Below are 13,813 nucleotides of genomic sequence, written 5' to 3'. Positions count from 1 at the left end.
AACATATTTGTACATTTTGTCACAATTGTTGAACACTCTAGATTTCACCAAGTTACACAGTCCCAGTCTTTATCTTTCCTCCTTTCTTCTGGTGTCTCACATGCTCCCAATCTTCCTCTCTCAACCATATACATAGCTATCTTTGTTCAGTGTACTTACATTGCTGTGCTACCATCTCCCAAAATTGTGTTCCAAACCATGCACTCCTGTCTTCTCCTATCACTCTGCAGTGTTCCCTTTAGTATTTCCTGTAGGACGGGTGTGTTGTTCGCAAAGTCTCTCATTGTCTGTTTGTCAGAAAATATTTTGAGCTCTCCCTCATATTTGAAGGACAGCTTTGCTGGATATAGGATTCTTGGCTGGTGGTTTTTCTCTTTCAGTATCTTAAATATATCACACCACTTCCTTCTTGCCTCCATGGTTTCTGCTGAGAGATCTGCACATAGTCTTATTATGCTTCCTTTGTATGTGATGGATTGCTTTTCTCTTGCTGCTTTCAGGATTCTCTCTTTGTCTTTGACATTTGATAATCTGATTATTAAGTGTCTTGGCGTAGGCCTATTCAGATCTATTCTGTTTGGAGTACGCTGTGCTTCTTGGATCTGTAATTTTATGTCTTTCATAAGAGAGGGGAAATTTTCATTGACTATTTCCTCTATTATTGCCTCTGCCCCTTTTCCCTTCTCTTCTCCTTCTGGGACACCAATGATACGGAGATTCTTGTACTTTGTTTCATCTTTAAGTTCCCAGAGACGTTGCTCATATTTTTTCATTCTTTTCTACATCTGCTCCTTTGCATGTAGGCTTTCAGGTGTTTTGTTCTCCAGTTCCTGAGTGTTTTCTTCTGCCTCTTGAGATCTGCTGTTGTACGTTTCCATTGTGTCTTTAATCTCTTGTGTTGTGCCTTTCATTTCCATATATTCTACTGGTTGTTTTTTTGAACTTTCAATTTCTGCCTTATATATGCCCAGTGTTTTCTTTACAGCCTCTATGTCTTTTGTGAAATATTCTCTAAACTCTTTGAATTGATTTAACATTAGTTGTTTAAATTCCTGTATCTCAGTTGAAGTGTACGTTTGTTCCTTTGACTAGGTCATAGCTTTGTTTTTCTTAGTGTAGGTTGTAGTTTTCTGTTGTCTAGGCATCTGACCTCCTAGGCCACCCCAATCAGATTTTCCCAGATGAGAACAGGCTCAGGTCACAGAAAGAGGTAATACTTCAGTATCTGGTTTCCCTGATGGATTTTCTTAGAGGATTGAGACACCTGTGCTTTTCTGCTGGGCAGATGCACCTGTCACTGCCTGTGTAAGAGGTTGTGGCCTGTGGCTCTCCTCCCCCAGGCTTTGGGGTCTGGTTCCAGAAAGACCGAAAGACGGACACTAGAGCTGGGCCCTTCCCTTTCCTCTTGGGAAGCTATGCCCCCTCCAGAGATGTCATTTGCATATCAATAAGTTCTTTGTTTCTGTGACTCTGCTGATCGAAGTGTTTTGGTTTTAAAATGTCTGAGGCTGTCTTTACTGCAAAGCGTTGCGGGCTGAGAACAGCTGAGATTTTCTCCATAGAGAGAGAAAGGGACAGAAAAACTCCCAGGTTCACCTGTCAGCCAGAGATAGCACCCAATCCTCTGGGCTCCCTGTACTGAGAGAGATATGTCCCCCGACTCTCCCAAGGTCTGTTGTCACCAAAAGCCTCTGTCTGCTTGTTGAGGATTTGCTGTCTGTATTAAGCAGTTAATATTAAAACCTCACTTGGAGCTGGGCTGAGAGAGTGCACAGCGTGGCTTCCGTGAGGGAGGGCCTCTCGGCTCTTGGCTCTCAGCTCTCAGAGTGGGTCCGCAGTTTTACTTACAGATTTTATGCTGTGATCTCAGGCATTCCTCCCAATTCAGGTTGGGGGATGATGAGTGGACAGTCATGTTTGTCTCCCCGCTGTTATTCCAGGTTATTTACTAGTTTTTTGGTCATTTATGAATTGTTCCGGGGGGGGGCCTAAGTCTTCCACTCCTCTCTATGCCGCCATCTTCTCTGTCCTCCTATATCTAGCTTTTAACCAGGACTATAGTGCATGTGGCTTCTAAGCATGTGAGCAAGAATGTGGTGAATCTTTTTGTGTTATCTAGAGGATCTTCATGGTAATACATGTGACAAAGAACCAGCATTTGCTAAATCCTACTGAGGACTTACAGCCACCCAAATCTCTTTCAATTGAGCATTTCTTATAGTAAAAAAATAATTTTATCATGTAGCACAAACACACACACACATACAATTCTTATCCATATTAGGTATATTATGAAACATATGTAAAAATTTATATGATGCAGAAAAATATAAAATGTTCTAATGTGTTTTCTAGAACCCTAATGGATAATCTATTTACTATTTAAGTCAGGAGAGGACTAAGAAGTACTCTAAGATCCTTGCCCTGTCTGTCATTTTGACTGTTAGTTATTCCGTATTAGTTATCTACTATTTTATAATAGATTACTCAAAAACTTAGTGATTAAAACAATACTAATCATATATTATCTCCTTGCAGTTTCTGTGGGTCAGGAATTTAGTCTCTTGGGAAGTCGCAGTGAAGATCTCGGCCAGGGCTGCTGTCATCTGAAGCTTGGCTGGGGCAGGAGGATCTGCTTCCCAGGCGGCTCACTCACAGCCAGAGCCGAGGTCCTCCGGGAGCAGGGACAAGCTGCTACCACCGTGTCCTGCCTGAATTCCTGACCCAGAGCATCGTGCATATAATAAAATGGCAGTTGTGTTTTACAACGCTAAGTTTCGGGGTAGTTTTTGGTGCAGAAAATTGAGATAGATACTCTTCACTCTTGAGCCATGGACCTCTTTGGCAGTCTGGTGATATTTATGGACCTTTTCTCAGAATGCTTTTACAGCCATAAATTCAGAAAGCATTTATATCAAAATACAGTTATTAAGATACATATATAAATCTGTGCTATAGGAAATTTATGCTTCCATCTTACTGCATTAAGTAACAAGAACTAGCACCTGGTTTAATGACTACCATGATTTTGGAATTGTGAGAAGCACAAACAGTATTTCAAGATGTCTAAAAAACTGTAATGTGATATGAAAACATCTTGATTTCTACTGATGATAGAATCAAGACACTGCTAATAATATAACTGTACTATATTAACAGTTGAAGGAAATGCTAAATTTCACTTAAAAGCTAGTGAAAATAAAGATGTAATAATATTTCCCATTCAAGTTCACAAACCCCTGAATTTTATCTGTGAACCCCAGGTTAAGACCTCCAGCCTTAAAAGAAACTGCTAAAGTAAGTTCTTTTGGAATGGAGATGGAAGTCTAAGTGTAAAGACAATGGGTATAACAAGGGTTAGGTTTTCTCAACTCCTGCAGGATCTTGTTAATAGAAATAATTCCAACAGTGTGGGTTACCCAGAAACAAGGGAAAACCATTGCACATGCTGCGCTACTGTATACCTATCTTAGCTACTTGACTGTGTACCCAGTTTCAAGGTGTAGGAGTGGGTATCTGTGCCAGGTATATTTTTCCTATGAATCTATTACTCCAGTGACTATATAATTTATTGTTCAAATTGGAACATTTTGAAAATGAAAGGGGTTATTATAAATACTTCAGAACCACAGGTATAAACATGGGTTGTCAAGGGCAAACTGAAAATATGGTCACCCTGCCTATAATTCACTTGAAGTACTGCAATTGATTGTAGTAGCAATACAAAAATTAAACAGCACATCATTAGTCACATCAATCTGTACTTACCTTTTGGTTTCCCACTCATAGCTTCCAATATCCTTTGATGTTCTTCTTCTATTCTCAGTGCCTCTTCTGTGGCTTTTCTGAAATGAAAGGTCCAAAATTTAATTATGTTTGGAAATTCATACTTCTCACAATATTAGAGGTAAAAATAAAACAACTAAAATGTTTATAATGTCTATTATACCATTTACTTTCCTATTTCAAGTTATCAAAGTAAATTTTTTGTTTACATTATTCATATTGAGTTCAGTTAATTTTCAAGTTTTTGGTAAGAGAAACTATAGTGTTATACTTTGAAAAACTTTGGCCATTAATTAGGAAACCTGTCAAAATTAATAAAAGATTGCTTAACTCTAAATCAAAAAGGAAATTGGAAGATTTGGAGCATTTTTCCTTCTGTTCAAATAGGAAATGTTTACAACATAATGTTATGTGAAAAAAGTAGAATATAAAACTATATAAAATACAATTTTCATTCAGTATATAAAGGAGGAAAAGACTAGAACAATATTACTTAAACTGTTAACCGCAATTATCCCTGGATGTTGGATTTATGGCAGTTTCTGATTTTCTTTCATTTTTTGCATTTTTCAAATTTTTACATTGAATTAAATAGAAAATTTATGAACTTATCTTTGTAAGCAGAAAAAAAATACTGTTTACTTTTAACATAAGAATGATGAAATTTAGAGACCTGAAAAAAGGGTAAGTATCTGGAGGGAATCTGTTTTTCATCAGGGTTAAAGCAGTAAACCTTCCTTAACAGTGTTGAAAATGGGCGTAAGAAGAAAGTGAGTTAAATGATAGAGAAAGGCAAAGTCAAAATTTAAAACATGTTGATCTTTGACCTAGAGATTCTATTGTTTAGGAATTTTACACTCAGAAATAGGCATAATATTGCACAAAGAAACATGCATATGAGTATTGATTGCTTCTTTTTTTTCATGTCAAATCAAGTATTCACCAAGAGAGGATTAGGTAAGTAAAGCAGAACCCACTGGTCACAGCAGCACATGGTGGGACCATGGCTTTCCTAAGATTGAGTCTGTGGGCCTGCCATTCCCTCATAGTCAGTGTTCTTTGTGCCCATTTTCCCTTCCTTTGAAAATCTTATTAAATATATTTGCATCAAAAGACATCACTACACCTTTCCTCCCAACAGGTCTGTTTCTTGTTACTAGGAAGTGCTCTCTCACTCTATTCCAATCATGTGTTCCAGCCTGAAGTTCTCTTTGTTCATGTCCCAATCTCTGAAACTACTGGGAACTGTTTCTGAACTCCTTCCCCGTTCTGATTGTGTGCAAATGAGCAGTCATCCCACTTCCTTCAGGCAGTGCTATTTTGTGAGAACTTTCTTATTCAAAACCTGAATCAACTATATTGCTGCTAAGAAATCTTAGACTTGACAAGGAAGAGGAAGAATTTTGCTGCCAGTTATTAGACACTTCAAAAAACTGCTTGGATAGAAGTTCCAAAAACAAATGGCAACAGAAAGCATACTGCATTTGATGGGCACATTTGGAAACTGCTGCTGGAAAGGTTGCAGAATTCAGCATGTCTTTAGATATTTAGCCCAAGATGTCAATCATAATCCTGTTAAGATGATCTCTTTAACTAAATGGCAAGGCTTTTAAATGAGTCTCTGACAATTTTTTTTTTCTATTTAACTGTTTTTATTTCTTCATTTTCTGCAGAATATGAACAAAAGGTTTGTTTTCAAATAGCCATGCTGAATTTTAAGAACATCAACACAGAGAAATGCAGAAAAGCCTGCTTCAATTTGGACAAGTGACTGACATTAAGAAGTTTATAAAGATGTAAAAATTTATAATCAAAAGAAATAAAAATTGATAATAGCAATAGCTCAGAAAATTTGATATGGCAACAGGGAGGTGAAAGTATAGGGTTGGCAGAGAGTAGGGGATATCTTTTTTTCCTTTTTAAAACAAGTAGAGGCTTCCAGAGCTGAATGACTACACAGGGATTGCTGAACCCTGAATGCCCTTTGGTCTGCAGAGACTGCCCTCAGAGAATGGACACCTGCATGCGTACAAGGTGGAGGAACAGAGGAAAATGAGTCCTGATTGCAGTATTTTTACTTATAAAAATATTTTAATTATTCTTCTGAGGTCTTCAAAAATGTTGCAGCCAACATTTCGCACAATTATATGCTACTGATGCTCAAACCAAAGGCCCACCTGTGAATTTTTCTTCTACTCCAGAGAGAACTGGATTTTAATTCTATTCTTTTGTCTCTGTTGGCTGCAACCTCTTTTTTTGCTAAATACCATTCTGTACTGCAAAAGAGGGTGAGCCTTTGAGATTCAGACTTAGATGTTTTTTCAGCCAGAAAAGGGTCAATCTCTGACCCTCAAGGTCCCTCCTTTCTAAGAGATAATAGTACCTCTCAGCATCCCTTGGGGATACTGCTTGCCTGTGATGTTGCACAGTCTTCCTCCATGGAGGCCTGCGGAGTGCACAGATGAGAGATGGGGTCCTGCATGGAAGCACCAAGAGCGCTACACGAATCCCAGGGATGTGGGGAATCTGAGCTGAAGGGTTGGACTTATGCAACAGCCCCAGGCTATTACAGTTTCAGCCCTGGGAATGGCTGGGAGATCTGGGTCTTAAAGCCATCTTCCCTGCCTAACTGCACAGGACACACTCCTCACTCTCAGGGCTGGTGGTCCCAACTGCACAGGGAAAATTGGTGCACTGATTGGACTTCCACAAGGTTTGTACCCCCACTTGCTGCAGAGACGAAGCTGGGGAGAACTGGCTTAATGGTAATAGGTGGCTGGGGGTGGGGAGGCGCAATCTGCTGGTAGGTTAGAGAAAGTGCACTTTCCAAGCTGTAGCTCTGTCAAATTATAGACAATTGTTTAAATAAGCCTGCATATCCTAAAAGAACCCTATCAAGATAAGCAAATAGCAAGAAGCCAAAAACAACAGAAAAATTTAAAGCATATGAAGAAAGCAGAAGATATGGATAACCCAAACACCCAAATCAAAAATCCAGAGGAGAAACAGAACTTGGAGCAATTAATCAAAGAAGTAATCACAAACAACAAGATATATAGGGCAGCAAGAAGACCCTAGAAGGGCATAAAGAAGAATTTGCAAGAGTAAATTAAAAAAAATAGATGAGCTTATGGAAATAAAAGAAACTGTTGATCAAATTAAAAAGATCCTGGAAACACATAGACGCAGATTAGATGAACTCAAAGAATGAGTAAGCAAACTTGAAGAAAATGTTTTGGAGCATGGAAGTATAAAAGAACGAATGAAGAAAAAAATTGGAAAATCTGAAATAGATCTCAGGGATATGATGGACAACATGATGCGCACAAATATAAGAATCATTGGTGTTCCAGAAGGGGAAGAGAAGGGTAAAGGACTAGGAAGAGTATTCAAAGAAATTTTTTGGGAAAACTTGCTAACCCTTCTAAATGACATAAATGAACAAATCATAGATGCCCAATGAACTCCAAACAGAATAAATCCAAATAAACCCACTCCAAGACATATTCTGATCAGACTGTCAAATGCTGAAGAGAAGGAGCAAGTTCTAAAAGCAGCAAGAGAAAAGGAATTCACCACATACAAGGAAAAGAACATAAGACTAAGTAGCGACTATTCAACGGCCACCATGGAGGCGAGAAGGCAGTGTATGACATGTTTAAAATTCTGAATGGGAAAAATGGCCACCCAAGAACTCTCTATCCAGCAAAGCACTCCTTCAAATTTGAGGGAGAGCTTAAAATCTTCAGAGGCACAAAAAATGCTGAGAGAATTTGCTAACAAGAGGCCTGCCCTACAACAGATACTAAAGGGAACCCTACCACCAGAGGAAAAAAGAAAGAGAGAGGTATGGAGAAGGGCTCAGAACTAAACAGTTTTAGCAACGGTACATTACAAGAAATAAAAAGAGAGTGGGAAAAAATACATCTGACAAAAAACAAAACAATCAAAGGATATGATGGCTGACTCAACAACTGCCTTCACATTAATAACATTGAATGTGAATGGATTAAACTCCCCAATTAAAAGATACAGATTGGCAGAATGGATTAAAAATTATGAACCATCAGTATGTCACTTACAAGAGACTCATCTTAGACCCAGAGACACAAAGAAATTGAAAGTGAAAGGATGGAAATAAATATTCCATACAAGCCACAGCCAAAAGAAAGCAGGAGTAGCAATATTAATCTCAGATAATATAGACTTTAAATGCAAGAATGTTATAAGAGACAAAGAAGGTCACTATATACTAATAAAAGGGACAATTCAACAAGAAGAAATAACAACCATAAATGTCTATGCACTCAATCAAGGTGCACCAACATTGACAAAACTGAAGGAAGCAACAGATGTTTCCACAATAATTGTGGAAGACTTCAATATATCACTCTCTCCTATAGATAGATCAACTAGACAGAGGACCAATAAGGAAACTGAAAACCTAAACAATGTGATAAATGAATTTGACTTAACAGACATATATAGAACATTATATCCCAAATCACCAGGATACACATTCTTCCCTAATGCTCACGGAACTTTCTCCAGAATAGATCATATGCTGGATGATCTATAAAACAAGCCTCAATAAATTTTAAAAGATTGAAATTATTCAAAGCACATTCTCTGATCACAATGGAATATAATTAGAAGTCAGTAACCATCAGAGAATTAGAGCATTCCAAAATATCTGAAGATTAAACAACACACTCCTAAACAATCAGTGGGTTAAAGAAGAAACAGCAAGAGGAATTGCTAAATATCTAGAGATGAATGAAAATGAGAACACAACATATTAAAATTTATGGGATGCAGTGAAGGCAGTATTGAGGGGGAAATTTATAGCTCTAAATGCATTCATTAAAAAGAAAGAAAGAGCTAAAATCAAAGTATTAATGGAACAACTGAAGAAGCTAGAAAATGAACAGCAAACTAATCCTAAACCAAGTAGAAGAAAAGACATAATAAGGATTAAAGTAGAAATAAATGACATAGAGAACAAAAAAGCAATAAAGAGAATAAATAAAACCCAAAGTTAGTTTTTTGAGAAGATCAACAGGATTGACAAGCCTCTAGCTAGACTGACAAAATAAAAAAGAGAGAAGACCCAAATAAACAACATAATAAATGAGAAAGGCAACATTACTGCGAATCCTGAAGAAATTTTTTAAAAATTATAAGAGGATATTATGAACAACTGTATGCCAACTAACTAGATAATGTAGAGGAAATGGACAATTTCCTGGAAACACATGAACAACCTAGACTGACCAGAGAAGAAATAGAAGACCTCAACAAACCTATCACAAGCAAAGAGTTGTAATAGTCATCAAAAAGCTTCTCACATACAAATGCCCAGGGCCAGATGGTTTCATGGGGGAATTCTACCAAACTTTCCAAAAAGAACTGACACCAATCTTACTTAAACTCTTCCAAAACATTGAAGAAAATGGAACACTACCTAACTCATTTTATGAAGCTAACATCACTCTAATCCAAAACCAGGTAAAGATGCTACAAAGAAAGGAAAACTACAGGCTAATCTACCTCATGAATATAGACACAAAAATTCTCAACCAAATACTTGCAAATCGAATCCCAAGACACATTAAAAAAATCATCCACCATGACCAAGTGGGGTTCATTCTAAGCATGCAAGGATGGTTCAACATAAGAAAACCAATCAATGTACTACAATACATCAGCAAATCAAAAGGGAAAAATCAAACGATCATCTCTATAGATGCTGACAAAGCATTTGACAAAATCCAGCATTCTTTTTTGATAAAAACACTTCAAAAGGTAGGAATATCCTCAATATGATAAAGGCCATATATGAAAACCCACAGCCAGCATAGTACTCAATGGCGAGAGAGTGAAAGCCTTCCCTCTAAGATCAGGAAGGAGACGAGGATGCCTGCAGTCACCACTGTTATTCAACATTGTGATAGAAGTGCTAGCCAGAGCAATCTAGCAACACAAAGAAATAAAAGACATCCAAGTTGGAAAGGAAGAAGTAAAACCGTCATTATTTGCAGATGATATGATGTTATATCTGGAAAACCCTGAGAAATTGATGACACAGCTACTTGAGCTAATACGCAAATTTAGCAAAGTAGCAGGATACAAGATTAATGCAAATAAGTCAGTAATGTTCCTATACACCAGAAATGACCTAACTGAAGAGACACTCAAGAAAAAGATTCCATTCTCAAAAGCAACTAAAAAAATCAAGTACCTAGGAATAAACTTAACCAAAGATGTAAAAGACCTATACATAGAAAACTACATAACTTAACTAAAAGAAATAGAAGGGGAACTAAAAAGATGGAAAAATATTCTGTGTTCATGGATAGGAAGGCTAAATGTCATTAAGATCTCAATTCTACCCAAACCCATCTACAGATTCAATGCAATCCCAATCAAAATTCCAACAACCTACTTTTCAGACTTGGAAAAGCTAGTTATCAAATTTATTTGGAAGGGAAAGATGCCTCGAATTGCTAAAAACATTCTAAAAAAGAATAACGAAGTGGGAGGACTTCCATTCCTTGACTTTGAAGCTTATTTAAAGCCACAGTAGTCAGAACAGATTGGTACTGGCACAAAGATAGACATATTGATCAATGGAATCAAATTGAGAATTTGGAGATAGACCCCCAGATCTATGGTCAACTGATCTTTGATAAGTCCCCCCAGACCACTGAACTGTGATATAACAGTCTATTCAACAAATAGGGCTGGGAGAGCTGGATATCCATATCCAAAAGAATGAAAGAGGACCTGTACCTCATACCCTACACAAAAATTAACTCAAAATGGATTAAAGGTCACAATATAAGAGACAGTACCATACAACTTCTAGAAGATAATGTAGGGTAACATCTTCAAGACCTTGTATTAGGAATTCACTTCTTAGACCCTATAACCAAAGCATGAGCAACAAAAGAAAAAATAGACAAATAGAAACTCTTCAAACTTAACAGCTTCTGTTCCTCAAAGGAATTTGTCAAAAAGGTGAAGAGGCAGTCAACCCAATGGGAAAAAATATTTGGAAACCATGTATCTGACAAAAGACTGATATCTTGCCTATATAAAGAAATCCTACAATTCAACGACAACAGTACAGACAGCCCAATTATAAAATGGGCAAAAGACATGAAAAGATAGCTCTCTAAAGAGGAAATACAAATGGCCAAAAAACACATGAAAATATGTTCATCTTCAACAGCTATTAGGGAGATGCAAATTAAGACCACAATGAGATCATCTCACACCAATTAGATTGGCTTCCATTAAATAAACAGGAAACTACAAATGCTAGAGAGTATGTGGAGAAATTGGAATTCTTACTCATTTTTGGTTGGACTGTATAATGGTACAGCCACTTTGGAAGACAGTCTGGTGGTTTCTTAGAAAACTAGATACAGAGTTACCCTTTGATCCAGCTATTTCACTTCTTGGTATATACCCAGAAGATCTTAAAGCAGTGACATGAACAGATATCTGCACACCGATGTTCATAGCAGCATTATTCACAATTGCCAAGAGATGGAAACAACCCAAATGTCCTTCAACAGATGAGTGGATAAATAAAATGTGGTATATATACACGATGGAATACTATGCAGCAGTAAGAAGGAATGAGGTTGTGAAACATATGACAACATGGATGAACCCTGAAGACATAATGTTGAGTGAAATAAGCCAGGCACAAAAAGGGAGATATTGTATGTTACCACTAATGTGAACTCTGTGAAAAATGTAAAATAAATGGTTTATATTGTAGAATGTAGGGGACCTAATGATGGACAGCAAATAGTGAAGGGGGAACAATAATCTAATAAAAACAGATAAGTTATGGAGGATAAACTTAATGTTATGGGAAAGCTCAGGAACAACTATGGTTTGTTAATTTTGGCAGGGTGTGGTAGGAACAAGTTGGCAGCAATGTAGTTATTTTAGGTTATTTGTTTTTCTTATTCCTTTGTTTTGGTTTTGATTGAAATGTTTTTTCATTGTCTGTTTTTCAATTTTTTGATAAAGTTAAAAAAACAATGAATAAGTATTTTAAAAAGTAACTGAACAATGGGGGTAGAGTGGAATGGAATGTTTTGGATATTCTTTTTTATTTTAATCTTTATTTTATTTTTTTGGGTAAAGAAAATGTTCAAAGATTGACTGTGGTCATGAATGTACAACTATATGATGATACTATGAACAACTGATTGTACACTTTGGAGGACTGTATATTATGTGAATATATTTCAATAAAATTGCATTAAAAATAAGTAGAAATGTAGATAGTCTTTATTCAAAATGTAGCAGACTTTTAGTCTAGAAATCACAAGCTTTGTTTTACTCTTATGTAGATTATCTTCATTATTCTCAAATATTTGACTATCTCATACACTGGAAAAATTTAAGTAATCTCTTAAACATTAGCAGACTATAGTTCCATTTGTAACAAAACTTTTAAATGCTAAAAGTAGATCTAATAAGTAAGTTCATAATTACTCTATGAATTAATAATACTTGTCAGTTAATATATCAAACAATAATTTTATTAACTAAATTATTCTTTGTATAATGTATGACTAGCTTAGATGAATAATGAACTAATTTAGCTGAATAATGAACACTGAAAACATTATCTGATATACACTCATCAGTCACCCACAATTTTTCCCCAAGGTTCATAATTTCTAGAAATATAATACCTCTAGGTCTAGCTTAAAGAGCTCTCCCAAACCCTTGCTCAAATTGTTAATATTTAAAGGAGGAAAGGAAATAACCTTTGAGAAAGCTTCTATAGAAACCCATCATTAATGGTAGGAGATTCAGTGAATTTAGATAGAGAAATTTAGTTCTGAAATACCTTGACTTTCATCACTTTGAAAAGTAAGAATCCCAGTGAACAAGTCAAAATTTAAAGTCTCTGAGTAGCATATTTCAGCAAGGAGGAAGAATTAGCAAATTAAGTCATTTGTTTATATATATACTTTATTCTCCAATCTAAAGAACCTGATAGTTTATTAAAGTTTACTCTTGATTCCAGCCATGAACAAACAGATTTGTGTTCACATTTTAAAAAGCATTTCATTGAATCTAGATTAGAGAATAAGCCTCAGGTGCTAAATATAAATAACTATCTTGTTCTTTCCCTATGTGGAATTTAGTCAGGCCTTGGAGCTTAGTCATATAACACAGGTGTATTTTAATTTACTTCCTAAAATATTAGCTTTTCTATTTGTGGAGACTAGTTAGCAAAATTATTTGTCACAGATAAATATGATAAAAAAATTCTTACCTGTGATTTTTTATTTTCATTTTTTTTAAACAGTGTCTTCTGAGAATAGATGCTTGATTTAGAGCAAGTTTGATTATGGGCTGTGAAAACATTCACAACCGTGTACTTAGACATTTTGGAAGTATTTACGAAGTTACTGTTTTTCTTAGACTTAATTAGAATTGGATCTAGTTAATACACCATTGTTTAGATATTAAAGTCATTTCAAAAATATAAATTGTAAATACAAATTTAACAGCCATTAAAGATAACCTAACTGGGCAGATTTTACCTTGCTGCTTCTTCCTCTATTTTTTTCTTTTGTAGTTCCTCTAATAATCGTTCTAAAATCTTAGAGTCAACTTCAGGTTTATTCTTTAAATATAACCTATTAAGTAAACATTTCCCTGAAATATAGATGAAGAGAATAATATTATTTTTGAAGCTATATAAAATAGAGTGAGAAACATTTTGGAAATTAACAATGAAAAATTATTTCTATGTCAAGATATATTTTCCTTTAAGCATTCACCTAAATAGATCACAGATTCTTCAAAATTTTAATAGACTGTCTTAAATTCTTTTTAAAAAGTATATATTGGCATGGCATAAATGATTAAAATGAACATTAAAAGAGGTAGTGTATTACATTTTTTCCCCTGGAAACTGTCTTTTCAAATATATTTCCTTAAAAGGCAAAGTGACAAGATAATTAAAATTTAGCTCTACTATTTT

At 35.7% G+C, this 13,813-nt stretch overlaps 1 protein-coding gene across 2 annotated transcripts in view; it reads right to left on the bottom strand.

The window, feature by feature from the left end:
* AK9 (adenylate kinase 9) overlaps positions 1-13,813 on the bottom strand; it is a 207,911-nt gene that overhangs the window by 97,930 nt on the left and 96,168 nt on the right. For both annotated transcript variants that reach the window (XM_037842266.1, XM_037842267.1), the window contains 2 exons: positions 13,371-13,485; positions 3,769-3,845 (listed from right to left, as the gene is read on the bottom strand). In XM_037842266.1, the coding sequence (XP_037698194.1) occupies positions 3,769-3,845; positions 13,371-13,485 (192 nt within the window). The remainder of the gene's footprint in view (positions 1-3,768; positions 3,846-13,370; positions 13,486-13,813) is intronic.

This window comes from Choloepus didactylus, chromosome 7 (assembly GCF_015220235.1).
Source record: "Choloepus didactylus isolate mChoDid1 chromosome 7, mChoDid1.pri, whole genome shotgun sequence".
Taxonomy (NCBI): Eukaryota; Metazoa; Chordata; class Mammalia; order Pilosa; family Megalonychidae; genus Choloepus; species Choloepus didactylus.
The sequence above is the reverse complement of the archived record's forward strand: the minus strand, read 5'-3'. Positions and strand labels throughout refer to the sequence as shown.